The following is a 22,044-nucleotide window of genomic DNA, read 5'->3' on the forward strand; positions in this document are numbered from 1 at the left end:
CTTAAATTATTTTCATTAAAATTTACTTAAGATTGACAATTTTTGTAATAAATATTAGTATAAGGTTATATGTTATGGGATTAATTTATTAGAATTAAAAAAAAAATGACATAAACTTTGTATTATGTATAGCTACATTTAATTTAATTTTTATTAATGTTTCTTATTTTCAAAAATAGTAATATTTGTATTTACGTGTTAAATAGACAATAATATGCGGATAAAACACTTTTAATCTTTGATTTTTTGGGTGCAATTATTTGTTTAGTATAATTCAATAAACACAATATAATTTATTTTATTTTGTTGCAGAATAGAGAGGCTTTCTCAGGAGATTTCAAGAATCCATATTTTATAACTAATTTATATAAAAAAAATAAAAACGATGTGAATTTATAGTTAAATCATAATTATTCTACTATGTTTATAGAATTTTTTTGCAGAAATGGAAAAGATGATGTACTAGACTGGACTATGATCTAAAATTTACAATTGATGAACAAGTGGTTTCATCAGGAATGTTGAAGACATTGAAATTAATTTTCGTTAATAATCTGAATAAAAATATAATAAAATGCTTTATTGATAAAGTTGTTTCTGTTAATTTTATTTATTGGTAATGGTCTCGAGTTGATGTTAATCATGCGTTTATGCATTTTAAGTAAATACTGTTTTTTAAATAAAAAAATTTTAGTTTTATATTTATGATCGTGTAAAACTATTTTTCATGCTGCCATATTTTTTTATTAATTTTATTGCACTTATGTGATCATTTTTATATTTGATTTTTGATCACAGGATTCATAGCAATATAGTTACTTTTGCACATATCCATATATATACACACTTATTCTACAATTGTTTTAACATTTACCATTTTACTAACATTTATTTTTTATTTTTTCAGGTAAGACCACAGCGAACGCAGTTTGCCGCATTTGCACCACCAGTCGTTTATTAGATTTGCGGGGTAGATACCCCTCAGTTTCTGCATCGATGACGCCAATCTGCAGATGTTACAATAAGCAGCCTCGTTCCAGAGTTGAATATAAATGCGATCTTTGCCCTTTCACATGTTGTTGGAAATTTGATCTTCAGATACATAAAAAACAAAAACACTACGCGTTTATTAACAATGCAAAGCGAACTTAAGTTTGTTTGGTATCTGGTGCTAAAATGAGACGCTATGGTAAATGATTGAAAGATCGGTGCAATAAAATATTTACATTGTAGCAATGTTGACTTTGATTATAAATAATATCGTTGTTCTTCTTAGAAAACTCTTTTGGGGGCATCTATAAATCACGTGAGTATTGAAGGGGAAGGGGGGTTTGACAAAAAATCACGAAGTATTACTTGGGGGGTGGGAGGGTCTAGCAAGATATCACGAGTATTTTTTACCTCAATTAAAAAAAGGCTTTTTCAAAAAAAAATAAACAAAAATTTTAAAATTATTTTTTATGTACTAATAATGCACGTGATGTTTTTCCAGGGAGAGGGCGTAATATCAAACATCATCAAATATTGGAAAGGAGGGGGGGGGGGTTCAAAAATCTTTAGAAATCTATCACGCGGTTAATAGGAGCCCCCTCTGGGAAAATTTCCTTGTCCAAGTAAAGTCAAAGAAATTTACCCTTATTTTATACTACTTTATTCGTTCTTTAATGTATTTCAAATCCATACTAACAATTTCTAGGGCAATACATCAAATAAAAAAATTATATAATTTTTTTTTTATAATTAAACTGACAGGAAATAGTGTAGTAGTGTTATTGTAAATTATTATTATTATCATCAGTAATTAAAATTATGGCCAATTACTATCTATTACTATCTATAATTATATGTAAATCATGTATATCAAAATAGTTTATAGAATATATTTTTATTCTTAATAAAAGGGTTATTAATAAAAGGGAGAAAAAATCAATAGTTAATTAGGAACATTCCAATTTACATTCCACTGAAGATTACATAAGATAATATGTCGAAACTTATGGAAATTGTGAAGATTTTATAAATTTCTACATTTTTTATTTGATGTGTTGCCCTGAAGATTGAGACTGGCATTTCCACATCAAAATTACTTTTAAATGTTTTAACACACAAATACGCGCATATATATATATATATATATATATTATATATAATATATATATATATATTGAATTCTGTTCTCAATTAATTATATTTATGTCTATGTTTTACATTACTAAATGATAACTAAGCTCAAGAATAAAGATTGTTTCATCTTTTATAATTGCTTGTAATAATATATCTTTTTGGTCCATTAAAACTTTCGTTACGGTAGTGTTTTCCGCAGGAGTGACACTGCTTTACGGAACAGCGAGTAGCCCAGTAGCGCCACTGAATCAAATACAAAAATTTTCAAGTTTTTTCAATAGTTAACCACTTAAAATAACATTTGTGAAAAACTAACAATTACAATAACAAATTAGAATATGAATCTTGAAGCAAGAGCCACTACACTTTGTGTCGCATATAGGCGACACCCGTACACACAGGTCGTAGTGAAACGGTTAATTGATGTTTATTGACTCGATTTTTTATTTTACCATAGTGTCTCATTTGAATTCGAAGCATATTGAATCCAGTGATATTATTTTAGAACTAAGTATAAATGTATTTGTATATATGTTAATGTAGCTTTAAGTTATTTATTATAAGGCTAACCATGCATCATAATTCTTGTTGAAGTTTACATATCGCTAGTCATCAATAACTTATTTGTGCGGCATTTCAAGAAAATATGATTTTTTGAAATTTTTAGACTTAATTTAATTAAGTTTTCACATATCAGCGATATGCACAATTTTGATATCTGTAAAAAATATTTTAGTATATTAATCTACGTTTATCAAATATTTTTCTTCTTGTTTCATATGTTATATCATATCAATTTTTAATAAAGGTCTCTGTATTCTTTGTATATACTAGTTATATTTTGCTACTGAAGTGCATATCGAATTAATCTAAAAAGTTTATCTCAAAATTAAAATTATTGACATTAGCATGTATTGTAATGCCAAATTAATATTATAGATGCGTAATATTTTAATACTGTTTATAAAATTTCAATAATATTTACGTTTTTATGATAACATACTAATAACTGTAAATATATAATCTAAGTCGTTTGGTTGAACTTTGTTTAAGAGATTAAACAACTTTGTTTAAAGTTTATCAATTTTTTTAATGATTTCATAGATTTTTTAACATATATTTCGTGAATGTTTGTTTTTCAATCGTAATACTTTATAATATTGTAATTATATATTTTTATAATATTGTACTGGGATTGCATTTTGAAGTAGAAATTTCTCTTCACATTTTGCCATTTTTAAAATTTTCAACTAAAATAATATAATTTTTAAACACTTGAAATAATTGTCATATATACTCATATATCATTAATACTTAATATATATTTATATATAGGCATTAATATGGCCTGCTGAAGATTTTGGAAATTTTTACTTCATGAGATTAATGAAAGTTTTCAGTCTTATTTCAACAACTGTTAAACCATAATACGGCAATTTAGAATTATGGTTAGAATTTATAATTATAACTATTGGTGCCGTACTTAATGCATTATTTGAAGAAAGCCTTAGAATTAGATATTTATGATACTTATAACATGCCTTGATGCTTTCATTAATTTTGAGCATAAAAGCAAACCGATTTAGTGCTTAAAATTAAATTTAATGATATATTTAAAATACATGCATAAGCTGAAGTAAACTTTGTTTCATTATAAATTATAAATTTTTTTGTGTTGATAGAATATTTTGGGTGTGATTTGTCCTTGTTCATGTCTTTATCAGTAGCGACTGTTATACATATAATTCTGTAAAAATATTTAAACATGATTTTTGATATGTAAAACAGTTTATCCGCTATATTTGTCATAACATTTCTGTTTCATCATTAATTCATCATCCTCCTAATAATGTAATATAAGCATGTCATTATCTTGATTTATAAATCATTTTTTTTAGTTTGTCAACAAACTCCTGGAACTTGATTTGTGACTTTTTTCTTATTTGATTTGACATTTTTTTCATTTCAATTGGTTTCACATTGAGTAGCTTGAGTTTGTTGCAAAATATCTAAAATATTTATATCATGCTCAATCCAACATCCCACTCACTTGTTTTATTTTGTTTGCTCCCCAGATCTCCTGATCGTTGGTAAAATAGGATCAGCACTGATTACTCAGGATATGTCGATGGACCAGGGAGGTTACGAAAGTGATCCACCATCCTTTCAGTATAATAACCAGGACACAGCAGGATTGGCATACGAAATGGATCATGGATACTACACAATACCAGCGATAGAATACGGAGACTCTGATGAGATGGTCATCAGGCCTAGAAAGCCTAAATCTAGGAAGTCCAATGGCCCAACTGCTTCAACAGAGGAAAAAAAATTCAAGTGTCCAAAGTGTGATAAGTATTATTTGCGAAAGCAACATATGACCAGACATTTGCGTATTGAATGTGGAAAACAGCGAACGAAAATTTGCGCCTATTGCGACTACGCCTTTTATTATCAGTCAGATTTGGACAAACATCTGGCTAAGCTTCATCGATTCTAAAATTTACTCAAAATATTTAGTTGATGCAGTAATTTTTATTAAATATTGTTGTTCTTGTTGGAAAATTAAATTCTAGCAGCCAATGAAATAGAGCATGCAGATAACCTTAAAGCCTTATTCTGCATTTATTTTTAAATAATTAGTTAAATTGTCTTGAAAAACTTATTAGTATGGTCATTAAAATTTGTAACTTTGCTGCATTAAACACCTCATTTTGATCTAATTATATTTAAAATTTATCCCTTTATTATGAATTAGTGAATAATCTTCATAAAACTATTATGTTCTATAAAAATCTAATGTCAATAATAAAAACAATAAACTAAAAATCAATTATTATGAAAAAAATACATATAAAGTTTTCATTATAATTTATTAAATGAGAAAGTGTGGATGACGTGTTATATATTATTTTTGTAAAGATAAAAAATTCTTTATGTTTAAGTGTTAGAATTTACATTTAGACTAAGTATAATAAGTGTATGAATTTACCAAATTATATTGTATTATTGTGTTTTATTAATGAAATATTTGCGGTGCTTTTGGACTTAAGTTATAGCAATAATTGTTAAAACCCATGAAATTTTAAATTTTTATATATAATATATATATATATATATATATATATTAGGGTGGTCCTTAATATGGACATTTTCGAATTTTATTGCTCCCAGGGGCTTAAATGCCTCCAAATTGATAAAAAAAAAAATCTAAAAGTTTTGCAATTCAATCAAAGCTTCGTATGGAAATAGCATGGAATTTTTTTTGAAAAGTTTAAAAATGTTGTTTATGTATGACTTAGCGACAAATGAATTAAAAGTGACAATTCGTGTCATCTTTTATTGAAAATTCGACACTCTGCAAAACAGGTCTTTTATAATTTTTGATTGAATTGCGCACTATCTAAAAAACAATATCAAGAGCTAAAACATCTAGAGGATTTTTTTTTATCAATTTGGAAGCATTTGAGCCCCTGGGAGCAAGGAAATTCGAAAATGTCCATATTAAGGACCACCCTAATATATATATATATATATATATATATATATATATATATATGTAACAAATTATGGAGAAAACATTTTAGTTTAAATGATTTACGCTTAATTTACCTTAGATATCTTTTACCTGGCAGAAGAATTGCATTTTAAAAAAACGATTTTAACCTAGGATAGTTCGAATAATGTTAGTACATTATTTCATAAATTGCTTGTGACTAACAATGTTATTATCGTTAAGACATATTGAATTACTTTGTATCATGAGTCATTTTTTCATATTTCATTCTTGCATTCCATTACGTTTAAAGATTAAATAAAATTATTTTAATTGTAAAATATAGTTTCATTTTAATTTTACATGACATTTTTTTCTAATCACAATTCATTTTGATATGTATATCATTGGTGGATATAATTAATAAAACTGTTACTATTACTCTTATTATTTAATTTTTTCGCAGGCTGGGGCAGTGTCCAGATGATTTCGTTAGAAGAAAACTGTTTTTCATGTCCAAAGTGTGCTTTAAAATTTAAATATCAAAGAAGTTTACACAGGCACCAAAAATATGAATGTGGAAAACCGCCAGCATTTTACTGCCCAGCATGCCCATTTGCAGCAAAACAACGCGGAAATCTGAAAGTTCATTGTTCAAGAGTTCATAATATCGAACTGTATTAAAAATGATCTTTGGATAATATATTATTTTAAAATTGTTTATCTATTAACTCCAATACTTGAATGATTTTTTTGTAAAAAAAATCTGAACTTTGTGATAAAAATGTGTTATGAATTATATTATGTATATTGTGTTATTATGCACAACGAGCGAACAATTCGCAATATAAGAGGGGAACATGTGCTCCTTTAATTTCTCTTTTTATTAATTATTATTAGTTATGGTGCTCTTTTGCACAAGTTTAGTGATTAATAAATTTTATATATTGTTTTGTGATTTTCCTGGTTTGATTACTGAATGACGACACACATTCAGTGTCGAAACGTTTAATAGAATAAAAATGTTTTTCTATTTTAATCTGTTTTTAATTCGACGATTGGGCTGCAAAATACTTCAAATTATGTATATATGTACTTCACATGCATATTTTTAACGTTATGAATATAAATCAAATTTATATGTTTTTATTATTTGAAACGTTGAATACAAAATGATGAAATTTTGAATAATTAATTATCTATATATTACTATTCTGTAGGCTATATATTATATAGACTTCAATTCAAAATAAAATTTGTGTTAATTTAATTTGAAATTTATAATATTTAATTTAATTAATATTTTCTACTTTTAATGTTTCAGGATCAATCTATGATTTCAGCTTATCAGTGGATGAAAATTGTACATATATGTAGATGTTTCTACAGATACATACACTTCAGAAAATCTTAATTATATATGGGAAAACAAAAGGAAAATCAAAAAAATTCAAAGATTGAATCTCGTGTATTAAGAACCAAATATTTCTCTTTACTTCGCGACCATCTTTACTGATTCTATTTTAATCATTATTGTTCTGTTTTTAATCATTTATAAAAATTCTAAGGGCTTTGGTTCCATTTATTTTTATATATTATTCATGAACTATTACTTTAATTGTAAATTGCACGTTTCAGGTTACAAAAATGAGAAAAAATATATTTTCTTAAAATTTATCCTTTATCCAAATATATTTTGTTATAATTTATCCAAGCATGGGTGAGTGGTTTTGGGAACAACATTCACCACAAACAAACCTGTTATTAATTATTATTATTTTTGCAGAATGTGTTTATATCAAACAAGAAGTTATTAAAATCGAACCCGAAGAGTATCCGCAGTCACCACAAGAAACTTTTGAACAAGAAAATGCGCACTATTTTCAAAATGCTCCAAAATTCCTCGATATAAAAAGAGTGCCCTTGTTCCCACCAGATGCGACTGTGGATTCTAAAAACTCAAGTGAGCAAATAATTCTCAATCTATTAATAATATAATTTTGATTTTTAAATAATCTATTACTATTCTTTCAGAAAATTTTAAATGCCCGAAATGCCATAAGGGATATAAGGTCCGTTGCACACTTCAACGGCACATGACGTATGAGTGCGGAGTCTCACCGAAGTTCAAATGTCCTATATGCCCGCATGCAAGCAAACGCAAAGAAGATTTTAAAAATCACATGCTCAAAAAACATAAACAAAAGATCCATTAATTAATTAAAATTTTGCTTTTCATTTTTATTGAATATATTTTATATATATATATATATATATATATATATAATATAATATAATTTGAACTTGATATTAATATTATATAAAAGAAATATATTGTATATTGTATATAATGACAGTTGTGTCGACGTTGATACATACTTGTAATATTTTTGCTGCCCAATCGTCGAATTAAAAAAAAAGATTAAATAACAAAATTATTTATTCCATTAAACGTTTCGACACTTGATGTGTGTCATCATTCAGTAACCAAACCAGGAAAAACAACAGAAAAAATTAATTATGATAAAAAATTTATTGAACACTAAATTTGTGTAATAATATACTAGTTAATAAGTGACACTTGCTTTGTAACCCTGATAAGTGTCCATAATGCACCGCTATTAATAACATAAAATATAGGAGGGCAATATGTGCTTCTTCAATTTCTCGTTGTTAATATACGTATCTTATTATTTTACACAAATTCAGTGTTCAATCAATTTTACATTATAATTATTTTTTTCTGTTGTTTTTTTCTGGTTTGATTACTGAATGATGACACACATCAAGTGTCGAAACGTTTATTGGAATAAATAATTTTACTATTTAATCTTTTTTAATTCGACGATTGGGCTGCTATATATATATATATATATATATATATATATATATGTATATATGTATATATGTATATATATAAAGATACTTTACTTTGTTTCTTACTTAATATTTTATAATCATTGTTTATGTTACTAAAAAATTTCTTGACAAACATTTAAATTTTCATATGCTATATTTACTAATACTAAATGTTTATAGGTTACTAATTCTTTCGCAAATAATTATGCTTTATATATTTTATATTTATATATTATATATTTGATAATTTAAAACATTGGGATTGGAAGATATTCTTGATGGCCTTTGAAATGAAAATTTTGTATAATACATATTTTAAATTCAATGTAGATTTTTATTGCAAATCCTTTGTAAACTTAATTATTGTTTTTAATGAATATTTTTATTATAAGATTAATTCAACATTTTTTTATAGTATGTATGAATTGATATATTTAATATCACAGTGTAGAAAGTCTAATTTTTTGTAGTGGTTTAGTTTTTTTGGAAAAATTTAGCAAATAGTTTTATAAAATGTTAATTAATACTATCACTAACATTATGTTATATAATTTTTTTCTACTTTATTATAGTATAAATAAGCAAATACTCAGGTGTATAAAAGACAATATAATATAATAGTTAATAAGTAAATATAATATTAATAGATATATTTTATTTTTGTATTTTGCATTGGATGTTATATGTTAAATTTTGCAGTTCTCTATATAAATGTTTATAAACTATTAATTTTTTTATTTTATATTAAGTATTTCAGAATTATAAGAAGAAGTGATTTTCAGAAATAGTATGAAATATGTACAATGGTGGCAAGAAAGTATTAAAATATACTAACACATTTTATTATATTTTTAGTAGGTAATAAGTCCTAAATAATATTTAATCCATTAAAATCGACCATTACATGCATTTAAAAAAAACTTTATCTAACCAATTAATTTTTTATTTTGCAGATTTTAATTTCGGTGGCAACATTGTTCCTGGACAAAAATCAATATGCCCTCAATGTGGTAGGTTATATGAAGCTTTAACAAGCTTAAGAAGACATATTAAATATGAATGCGGAAAAGAACCATCTTTTAGATGCCATTTATGTCCATATGCTGCTAAACTGAAAGAAAATCTCAAAAGACATATGCTTTGCCGTCATCGTGAAAATCAAGTATTTTGTAAAGAGATGCCATCGTTTGGGAGAATGTGAATAGAAAAAAAAATTATAAAAAGTTTGAATTAAAAATATTTAATAATAAATTTGGTGAAACATGTGAACGATTAATGGGTATGCTGAATCCAAGGCCATGTTTTTTTGTATGTACCCAGAAAACAAATATACAATGCTCCTTAAAAATCCCAAATGTGATCAAGAAATGCCATTATTCCTTCAGACTTCAGACGGAACGTTCTAATGAATAATTTTTATATAAATTTAGATATCAATCACTTATACTTTCTTTTATAACAGAAATAATATAATTATTTCTAACATAATCAATCCTGTTTCTTTTATACTATTTAAAATGTTGATACAAAGTATTGATAATTGGTAAGAATTTATTATTAATTCGAAAGTGAGGAAACGTTTGTTAATTAAATACTAATGCCGATAAAACTTCAAAGTATCATAAATAATATTTATTAACACATTCACTGCTGCGCACGCATATGCTGCGTGAGATTGTTTTCAATTGCCAGACGCCGAACGCTCCAGGTGCGTTTGCTTTTTAGAGTAGTGTTTGCCGATAAATAATATAAATATAAATAAAATAATAATGCCGATAGAGCTTAAAAGTATCTCAAATAATTCGCTACTGCGCACACATATGCTGCGTGAGATCGGTTTTAATGGCCAAGAATCGAACGCAACAGGTGCGTTCGGCTTCCATGCTTTATAGAGTCAAATAAAATGTTCTAATTGAACATTTGTACTGTATTTACTTCAAACAGAAACAGTCCTATTTCTTCTATTTGTTTTAAATTTCTAGCTAACATGTCCACTAGACCAACACAAGGTTAGCAGTAAATGTGTTAAAATAATATTTTTGGCTTACTTGTAAATAATTGTACTATATTAATAATATTGTTAAGTAAATAAATAAATATTATTTGTAGTATTTAGAATTATGAGATTAGCCTATATATAAGAAAGATTCAACTTGTGATATATAATATAAAATTATATTTTATTATACATTTAAAATTAATATTTTTTAACTACACACTCACACATATACTCACACCCACTCTCACACACACACTCTCACATACACACTCACACACACACACTCACAAACACTCATACACTCACACACACAAACACTCACACTTAAATATATATATATATATATATATATATATATATATATTTACATACGTAATATAAGACTTGTTGTTCACGCTTTTTTAATTATTTAATAAAATTTTAATAGAGTTAAAATTTTATTTAATAAAAAATCGTGTTGAATCATTCCTTATTCTTGTATTGCAACTTTTATATTTTTGCATATTCAATTACTAAAAATATTTTAATCATATGATTATTTTGCAGACACAACATCTGTTTTTGATTACTATTCCATTTTTTATCGAAGAAAAAATGACTTACATATCATTATAAAATGTGTCTCATTAGTTTTATAACTCATAACAATACTTATTTTTTAAATTAGTAAGTGCAAACTAATGATAAAAATTGTAAATGTAAATTACTTCTATAAGTGATACACAAAATGTTTATGATTTGTTTATATATGAATTAATTTTCATACATATATTTAAAGAGGATATCTATTTTATTTTGTATATAAATATAATATGTATTTTACTTAAAAATAGATTTTTATTTGTAACAATTTTATATAGTATAATGAGATGTTCTGTTTTTTTAAAAGGTCGGTAGGTATATATGTAGATTATTGATATTTGCATTAGAGATCATTCAATTCATTACGCATTTTTATCAATTTTTTTTTCATATAGATGTTGTCTATCATCTACTATCCACTTAACTATATTTTTCTAACAAGTTTTATTTTTTACAGATCATTACCAGTGCCCAAAGTGTTTTCGGGTTTATAAATGCAAATCGACTTTAAATCGTCATAGAAGATACGAGTGCGGTCAAAATCCTTTTAAATGTAATTTATGTCCATATGCTGCCAAGCAGAAGGTCCATTTATCTCTTCATATAATTAGTAAACATTGCAAATAATTAGTATAATTGATAAATAATCAGTTAATTGGTGTACGTAGGTACTTTTCTATAAATGCTGGCATAAATAGGAATATTTATTATAATATTATTTTGATGCATATGTACATTAGGGTAGTCCTTAATATGGACATTTTCGAATTTCCTTGCTCCCAAGGGCTCAAATGGTGCCAAATTGATAAAAAAAAATTCTCTCAAAGTTTTAGCTCTTAATATTGTTTTTTAGATAGTGCGCAATTCAATCAAAGTTTTGTATGGAAATAGCATGAAATTTTTTTCAAAAATTTTAAAAATATTCAGATATAATTTAGCGAACAAATGAATGAGTTTTATTCAAAATTTGTCGCTAAACTAAAATTTTTTTTTCAATTTTCAAAATTTTTTCCATGTTATTTCCATACGAAGTTAGATTGAATTGCGCACTATCTAAAAATAATATTAATAGCTAAATCTTTCAGAGAATTGTTTTTTTATCAATTTGGAACCATTTGAGCCCTTGGGAGCAAGGAAATTCGAAAATGTCCATATTAAGGACCACCCTAATGTACATATGTTTGATACAGATGATTTACATATGAACTGAAATTAAATGTGAAGTAGTAAGTTGAATATAAATACTTTACTATAAGACTTGGTATAGATAGTGTTTTAAATAATATATAATAAATTTTATATTTATATTTATATGTTTCCAAAGATTCAATATTGTCTGTATTATCTGAATTATTTTATTTTAGAATATGTTTAATAAACTGATTTTATCTTACATTCGTCTTTATTAAACGTATTTGTTTCACCAATTTTGTACCTGGTATTGTAATTAATATTATATGCCTTGTCAAAATTTTTTTTTGTTACTTGTGATTAATTCATGGCTGTTACAGAAACTTTTTTTATTATGATGAGCTATATGTGAAAATTTGTATGTCATTAATAACCAAAAATAAGTGCACGAAAAGAATTGTAGTGCTAACAATTACAATGGGTGTTTTAAATGTGAAAACAATTGCTTGGATATTTTATTAAATAAGGGCAATTTCAGAATGTATTGTTATAGAGGCTTGTGTCGACATCTTTCCCAAGACCTAATAATTTTCGCCAACGCTTAGTTCAATTTTTGTATTGTGATTTATGTTCATATCATATATCTGTAGCCACCAATCTAATATTAACTAATTTAAAATTTACCATATTTTTCAGATTTCACCAACATCATATCGTCTATCAATTTCGGCGCAAAAGCAAACCAGATTTACCATTGTGAAAATTGCAACAAGAGCTACCGATACAAGCAAAGTTTGCGTCTCCACCAGAAGGTGGACTGTGGAAAACCTCCTAGTGCCAAATGTCCAAATTGCGATTTTGTTACTTATCACAAAGGAAATTTGAGATCCCACATTGCTAGAAAGCACACTCCCGAAAATGCATTAAACCAATTTCCACAATTTAATCAATCGATCAATCTGCAGACTGAAATGGTGCCGGGAAATTTTTGGGCGCCTCCTCCGATGCATTTTCCGCAGCCGATTGATCAAGATCCATTAGATTTGAAAGAAGATAAAAAATTGTAGTCTATTTAAAATAAGAGGATGTACTAAATTATTTTTGTTTATGTAAAAACAGGCTTATTCTCGGATTAACTTTATCAGAGACCTTCCTATACGTTCACTGGAATTTAAAGAGTCAAAATAGAAGATAATTTGGGAGGTCATGTGCATCATACTTTGCTTTTTGGAAGATGTTTTAAGTTTAATAAATAGCGAAATCGTAGCAAAATATTTTATCTTACGAGATAAGCAACTAGTAAAATAAGATAAAACGGTTATCCAAGTATATGTCTATTTTCTGTAGAATAAATAATTTTATTTTTAACGTTAACTGCCGCATAAAATAATATATCTAAGTTAGTTTTTACCAAATTGTGGTCTTTCGTTGCTGGTTTGATAAGAGTCACACATATTACTTATTTTTTATTATTTACTTGCTTATGAATTAATAAATATTTGTTTATTGATCAATTAGGATAAGTTCGTATCTCTATACAAATAAAGAAAAGAATTTGTAGTCGTGTACTACTTTATAAATAATATATTTATAGCCATTTTTGACGACTCTATCTTTGCCGAAAATTAGAAATTTTAATAACTTAACTAATCTTGAATTAGATAGTCAATTATTGTACTAATTAATCTAATGTACTGAATATTATATGGTTATATTATGGTATAAAAACATATTCTGGAGTTATATAAATATTAGTTATTGTATTTATTCAACTTTTTTGTTATTCATAATACGCTTCTTAAGTTCCTATAAAGTTATATTATTAAGCCCATTGTATTAAAGATATATGCATGTAAAATTATGAGTTATCTATATATATATACTTTCTACTCGTATGCAATAGTAACTTATATTTGTACTACCATTAGGTACAAATATTTAAATTATTATAAAATATTTTAGCTTGAAGTTTAATTATCATTGGGACAATTGTTGGATAAAATAGCAATGTCTATGTCTTTGCTGTTCGATCGAACATTTTGTACATGAAACCTAACCTCCAAATGGCACAAACATTGCAACTCCAACTTTGGTCAGACTTCACCTATCGAAGTGACTTCAGAAAGTTGCACTTATCACAAAATTGTTTTTGTGGAAATTTGTGCCTTTTGGAGGTTAGGTTTTATGTGTAACACTCGATCTAGCAGCAAAAACCAATCTTTTTGGTAGTTAGAGACTACCAACTCATACGATTATATACCCGTAATATAATTTTACGGGTATATATTTTTATTTTATGCTATCCAATAATTGGTCTCTAAGTAATTCATATGCTATTAGTTTTAAGAAATTATGACATTATATGAGTGAAATATATCCCTATAACGCATTACAGTTTGCGTTATTTTATTTAACTATATTGTAGTTAGAATTAAATAAATTATATGTTGGAATATTAATTATTTTTAATTTTAATGTTTATAAAAAAAAAAATACAGAGATACACTTCAATTTGAATCTGTTGGGCAATTTCTTTTGAGACTTTTGATTCTTGAAACTTTTATTTGCATCCAAATAGTCGAAATAAAAAACAATAAATATTTATCTATTTATTTTGTACGTTTTGACACTGTATCAACACGTTAAACAATTTTAAATCAGAAAAAACACAAATTTTAAAGACATTCATTAATGAAAAAATAAAGCAATAAATTAAAATAATAAACTAAAAGTTGAGTAATAAAATTATGTAGCATTCCGCTTGATTAACAAATGGTAAATTTGTATTGTATTTGTTAAATTGTAAATTTATTTACAATTCGTTAATCATGTGTTTTGCTACATAATTTTATTATTTAAGTTTTAGTTTATTATTTTATTTTATTGTTTTTTTCAATTAAACAATGTCTTTAAAATTTGTGTTTAACATTTTTTACTGGTTTGAATTTGTTCAACGTGCTGGATGATGACACATATACAGTGTCGAAACGTACATAATATAATAAGTTAATTATTTATTTTTTTATTTAGACTTTTTTTTTTACTGCAAATAAATATTTCAATGTCGAACGAAAAAATCTAAAGTTTTTATACTAGCTGTCCCGACAACGTTTTTTTTAGCAATAAAAAATATTTCTAAGAATTTTTTAGTATTAAAAATAGATTGATAAATATTTATAATATATATGCAAATCAGCACGTCTCCTTATCAATAGGAATCGAATGTTTTTTGAATCATTCCAATTCGGCGATTCGTCTTCCCGAAATCGTCGACGAAAATTTGTATCCGAACACACACACACACACTCACACATACATCCATTTTTTCTAAGGCATGCCAAAATGTTCAACAAAGTTTGAAACGTGAAGATTTGTAAAAAAAATTATTTTTCTATTTTATTGTGATTACTATAGCTCACCTTTCAGGTAAAAGTTCAAAATTATCAAAAAATACTCAAAATATAAAAAAAATCAAATTTTTCTAAAAAGTCATTTCTTAACTTCCCGTAGGGTAAGTTATAGTAATCGCAAAAAAAACGAAAATGTAATTTTTTATATATCTTTACGTTTCAAAGGTTTTTGAACATTTTGACATACCTTAGAAAAAATCAATGTATGTGTGTGTGTATGTGCATGTGTGTGTGTGCGGATACAAATTTTCGTCGACGATTTCGAGAACACCGATCAACCGATTTGAATAATTTGAAAAAACATTCGATTCGTATTGATAAGGAGACGTGCTGATTAGTTTTTGGCGAAGGCAGGCCTAGCCGTTCCGAAGATACGGGACAAAAAGTGCCCAAAACGGTAACTCAGTGTTTAAGAGAACGGAGAGTCCGATTTTAATCATTCTAAAAACATTTTACTTGTATTGACAAGATAAAGAACTGATTAAATTTTTGAGAAGGCAGGTCCAGCGGTTATGGACTCTCAATAAAAATATGTCAAAAAAATTTGGCGGTCAAAAATGTTTATTGGGCATATGTTCATCAAATTACCAGATATTTTATAGAGATTTTAATATTGTGTACACATTTTGTGTAATTTTTTTTGGGTTCCGTACCAAGATTTTTAATTATGGTACGGGAAGTTACTGCAATTTGCCTTAATGCATTACACTAGTTTTTCTATTTTTTGTGATTACTATATGTGATTCAGGAAAAAATTCAAAATACTCAAAAAATTTCAAAATATAAAAATAAATCAAATTTTTCAAAGAAGTCAATTTTTTCAATAATTCAAATATCTCAAAAAATCTCATATTTTCAAAATTATCAAAAACTTTAAAGCTTTTTACAAATTTCAATTTTCCTTTTGGAAAGTTCCAACAATTTGTCTTAAGGCACGATGCCACGCACCACTAGTTCATTTTCAAAATTTAGAACACAAAAAAAACAAAATGTTTCACCACTACAAGGCCGCCGATTGTAAGTTTCTCAATTCGTTTACATCTGAATTCTTTCCTCCACAAAGATCCATAATTATCTCTCTAAAACCGTTTGTGTATTTTACAGGTATGCCGTCGATGTACCTGCAGAGGCACGAATTCCGCTGCTCGAATTGTCCGAAAGCGTACACTCGGAAGGAGAACTTGTCGAGGCACAAGCGGGTCGAATGCGGAAAGGTGCCTCAAGCCGCCTGCCCGCACTGCTCGTACGTCACGTACCACAAGAGCACGCTGAGGAATCATCTGCGAGTTATTCATAAGCAAATTGTTGATGCAGGGTTTGGTTTTGCTAACACATAATTGTAGAAGAATATAATTTATAATTTGTCTTTGGGGATTTGAGAATAAATTATTCAATTCTTTCCATCATAAGATATATATGTCTGTATATACATATACACACACATACATACACACACACTTACACACATACATATATATATATATATATATATGTGTGTGTGTGTGAGCATGTATGTGTATATAATATAATATATTATATTATATACAGTAATACCATAGTTAATTCGTTCCGAGAAAAAGTTCGTTGCGCGAAAAGTTCGCTATGCGAAACGTGTTTTTCCAGGAAAATGCATGAAAATAAAATTAATTCGGTCTGTAGTTTGAAATATGGTCATTGACAATAAGATATTTTTTACATATAATTAAGGCATTATTAAAAAAATATTATTGATTCACAAAGTAAGTTATTATCAGAGTCGCACTGCTTCCTTTTGTGCCCTTATAGCTTCTGAATTTTTAAAGAAACTGTCGATAGTTTTTTTTTCCACCAAGATCCACTCTTTGAATTAATTTGAGCAACATATGTTTTTCGGTTACAAATGACAACGAGTTAGTATGTTGTGTGAAGCAAAGTTCGTTGTGTGAAACTTTCGAAACCGAAAAAAAGTTCGTTATGCGCATCGTCCATTGTGCGAGGCGTACGTTATGCAGAGTATCACTGTATATAGTATACAAATCTGCAGTTTCGAACAAAGAATCCAAAAAGTAATAAAAAACAAAATCGTTTCTATAAAGTTTTAGCTCTTAATATTAACTTTTAGATAGTGCGCAATTCATACAAACTTCGTATGGAAATAGTATGGAAAATTTTTTTTTAAGTATAACTTAGCGACAAATGAATTGAAAGTGAAAATTTGTGTCATTTTTTATCGAAAATTCGACGCTCTGCAAAATTTTTGAAATTTTGCTATTTCCATACAAAACTGAATTGCGCTCTATCTAAAAGACAATATTAAGAGCTAAAACTTTCAAAGAAAAGTTTTTTATCAAATTGGAAACATTTGAGCCCTTGAGAGCAAGGAAATTCGAAAATGTCCATATTAAGGACCACCCTAATCTATATATATATATCTATATGTGTGTAAATTGTAATATATAAATTGAGAATACATTTGTCAAATAATCAGCATCATTAAAAATGCTATTTTGTCTTCAGCTGCGATACACAATTTCCAAAAACAAGCATAAAACACATTATTAATAATAAAAGTTGTTATCACAAACATAAATCCTAGCTAAAACTAAAATTGTCAGTAATTGTAAAAAATTAGTATAAGTAATAGTTAGTAATATTTTTTTGAGAAGACAGACTTAAAGTCTAAATTGTACTTAACTTATGTTTAATTTAGTTTTCTTATTTTTATACAAACTTATACAAACGAAAACATATAAACAGAATATGTATAGTATGAAATAATTTTCTTGATTTTAAACTGTGATCTTATTTATAGCTTAACATTAGATTATTGAATATAAAAGTTATTAACTGTAAGTTTAAAAACTAGTTTTACTCAAACTTGAATTAAGTTAATTTAATATTTTTTAATTTTGTACATATATAAAGAAAATTAATACCTTGAATCAAAAACGAAAACATAATTTTGTTTCTTAAATAAGTACTGGAGCATACGAGTACATTTTTGTATAATGTATTTCAAAACAATTTTATTTTTGAAGTCTTCATATGTTTAGAATTATTATTGTCTTAATTTAAGGCTGCATTAATTACTTATCTGTGATGTTAAATGTATAGTACACATTAATATAATTTATTTATACTTAAAGTTACATGAGGTCTATTTATTGTAATTATAAGATATATTGTGACATGACACTAACACACTTTATAGATATACTGGTTCAGTATATTAACATAATTAAATTTCAGATACAGATTGAAAATATTTATATTTATATTTTATTTTTTTACAGTGATACTTTATCGAGAGCCATCATATCAGCAGTTCGGTACGGGCATTGATATAGATGAACATGACCAAAAGTCGACTATAGTCGACATCCAGGATCCCTTGCGTTTCCAGGAAAAACATTTTCCAGCAGTATACATTAGTGATAAATCAAAAAGCCAAAACCCAATGAGAAGATGTGCTATGTGTTCAAAGAAAGGCAAAAGACGTACTAGTAGATATTATTGTAAACAATGCAATGTTGGGTTATGTGTGGTGCCATGTTTTGAATTGTATCACACCCAACAGTAACATTTATTATTGTAATTGTAATATAAAGATAATAAAACTAAAAGTTTAGTTTTAATTTTTTAATTCTTTATTTTTCCAAATAGCAAAATGTCTGTTTATTTAAATTGTAAAATGTTGCGAACAAAATTTGCACATTAACTAGTTTGAACCACCGGTCTTCCACCGTCCTACCTAGCCAGTACGCTTAGATCTCAGGTTAGAGCGATCTAGGATAAATGAAGAGGACAGCGCCAGAAACTGCAGAGATGTAAACTTTATGTAAATTCAAATTCGAATTAAATTATTTTTATCTTCACGGATATACTACATAGTACAGTGTATGACAATAGTTAGATTTTAAATAATCATTGAAAATATATAATTCCATATTATTCTAATTTTTGTTTGATTTCTTTACAGCAATACTTCACCATCAACCATTTGACCACTTCGGTATGGGCGTTGATTTGGACGCTCGACGTCGATTGTCGACTATAGGCGACAACCTACGTTTCCAGGAAGGACATTTTCCAGCAGTGTACTGCAGTGAAAAAACAAAAAGGCACAATCCAATGAGAAGATGTTCTATGTGTTCAAAGAGTGGCAGAAGACGTACTAGTAGATATTATTGTAGACGATGCAATGTTGGCTTATGTGTAGTCCCATGTTTTGAATTGTATCACACCCAACAATAACTTTTATTATTGTAATTATAATATAAATAGAATAGAAATAAAATTTTAAGTGTAATATTTTTTAATTTTTTAAAATATAAAACAATAATTATCCCAATCTGGACATACGGCATTGAGCTATGGGCGTGCACAAGCAATTCAAATATAAAAAAATACAAGTAGCGCAATCGAAAATTTTGATGCATTGTGAACGTACCCTGATATGTTACAAATGACACCCTACATAAAGACCTAAAAATAAAAACTATTAATGAAATGATAAAAGAAAGGAGCAAAAAATACCACGAAAAACTACCAGGTCACCCAAACATATATTTAAAAGAATTAAGCGAGGAATATCCCACACGAAGATTGAAGAAAAAATGGCCTTACGATCTTAAATAAAATGTCAAAATATAAAAAAAGAGAGATATCTTATAGGAGATAATCTCTTAAATGCACTAACATTACAGCACATTGTCTTAAAAAATGTATATTATTTTGATTTAAAATAAAACTATGCAAATAAAAAAAAATTAAAATAACACAAACGTCGTTGTGATTTTAATACCTTATCTTATATGGTACTGTGCAAACATCATGAGAATATGCTTTCTTAATGTTTTTATTATTTTTTTCTAATGTATTTCAGGGTAATTTCTATTTTTGCTAATTGAATGGTTGTCTAACTATAATTTCTGTTATAATTACAAAGTGTTTTCAGCAAGTGTTGGATTTTTTATGTTTCAGATCGATGGCTTTGCAACGTCTGCTCCAAGTCTTTTGCAAGACGGATTAGTCTTCGAAGACACGAACGATACGAATGCGGAAAACTACCACAAGCCCATTGCCCATATTGCGAATATGTCACATTTTATATAAATGATGTAAAAAAACACATTGGAAGGAGACACAGCGATCTGTTATGGCATCAAAAAACGTTGCCTAATATTTATACATTTGACCACTAGGATAGTGAAAACACTAAATATGTATTTTACAAGAAATAAAACATTTAATTTTAAGTTCGTGGTTTAAATTAAAACCCAAACCTTAAATGCACTTTTGTATTGATATCATGAAAATTTGAAAATGCGTTTAATTTCTCTATAATTCTCATCTTGTATTGCATGCACACCCAGGAATTTTTAAAATTTTGAAAACTATAGTGATTTTTATACTAACATATTTCTTCTTCTTCTTTGCAGTTATTACGGTGAGACCAAAATCGGTGGCTTTGGGCGCAGAAGAAGTTGATTTAGTTGCCGATCTGGATTTGTCCAAAGCCAATCGCAACTTGCAATGGCTCGCTAAATGCCCACATGCAGATTGTGGTGTCATGACAACTCGCGAAAAACTTCCAACGCACTTGCAGACACACTACGAAAAGCAGACAATTTTGGATGCTAAGAAAAATCAGAAACAAATCGACAATTTGCAGACTCTATTACAGCGTGCAGGGGATAAAAAATCTTCTGAAAATGGAAAGGAAGCAGGACCAAGTAGCTCAAATGATTCACCGAAAAAGGACACTGCAGTTGTTGGAGTACCGAAAAGAAGTAGACCAGTAATTCGTGTCGCCGAAGATGAAAGGTCTATAAAAGAAGTTATTTTAGGAAGTACCACATTCAGGGAATGCACATTACACATATCAGGACCATCAAAACCGGAAATAAAATCAGATCCAGACACGAAGAAAGTTAAGACCAAGACTGCCAAAGTTATTCATTTAACTGGAGATTCAACAGTTGTATCAAGTGTGGAGACTCAAGTTTTGTCTCCAAAAAGGAATAATCCAAAATCTAGTAAACAAAACGACGAAGCTAAACGCGATCGTAGGGTAAGAAAACGACCCGGTTGGTTGAGCGCTGGCGATTTCACACAATAATAAAACAACCTTTTGCACATTTATTAAATTAAAATGTTTTTTATAACATTTTGAAATAAACGTGAGGAGACATTATCACAAGTCTCCTATATAAATAGTTTTATAAGCCATGAATTTCATAATTAATTAATATAATACTTTTCATCCAATTTTCATTAGATATAAAGTAATATCAAATTATCTCACGTAGTTATAGTATCTAGCTAATAATGGATGTTTTTACTGGTTAGAACCCTGCAATGTAATAGAGTAAGTTTTACGAGATTTTTTTATGTTTTATGAAATAGAGTTATGAGCTTTTTTTGTATGTAAGCATAGTATTAAGTTAATACTAGAATATATA

The 22,044-nt window shown here is 27.3% G+C and overlaps 1 protein-coding gene across 1 annotated transcript in view; it reads left to right on the plus strand.

Annotated features, from left to right (window-relative positions):
* Positions 1-21,716, plus strand: part of LOC113387746 (longitudinals lacking protein, isoforms A/B/D/L-like) — a 207,223-nt gene extending 185,507 nt beyond the window's left edge. The window contains exon 6 of the mRNA XM_026625119.1: positions 21,022-21,716. Within this exon, the coding sequence (XP_026480904.1) occupies positions 21,022-21,701 (680 nt within the window). The 3' untranslated portion in view covers positions 21,702-21,716. The remainder of the gene's footprint in view (positions 1-21,021) is intronic.
* Positions 21,717-22,044: the final 328 nt, after the last annotated feature.

This window comes from Ctenocephalides felis, unplaced genomic scaffold, assembly GCF_003426905.1.
Source record: "Ctenocephalides felis isolate EL2017-DRISC unplaced genomic scaffold, ASM342690v1 CF-g0.4_SCAFFOLD_03572, whole genome shotgun sequence".
Classification (NCBI taxonomy): domain Eukaryota; kingdom Metazoa; phylum Arthropoda; class Insecta; order Siphonaptera; family Pulicidae; genus Ctenocephalides; species Ctenocephalides felis.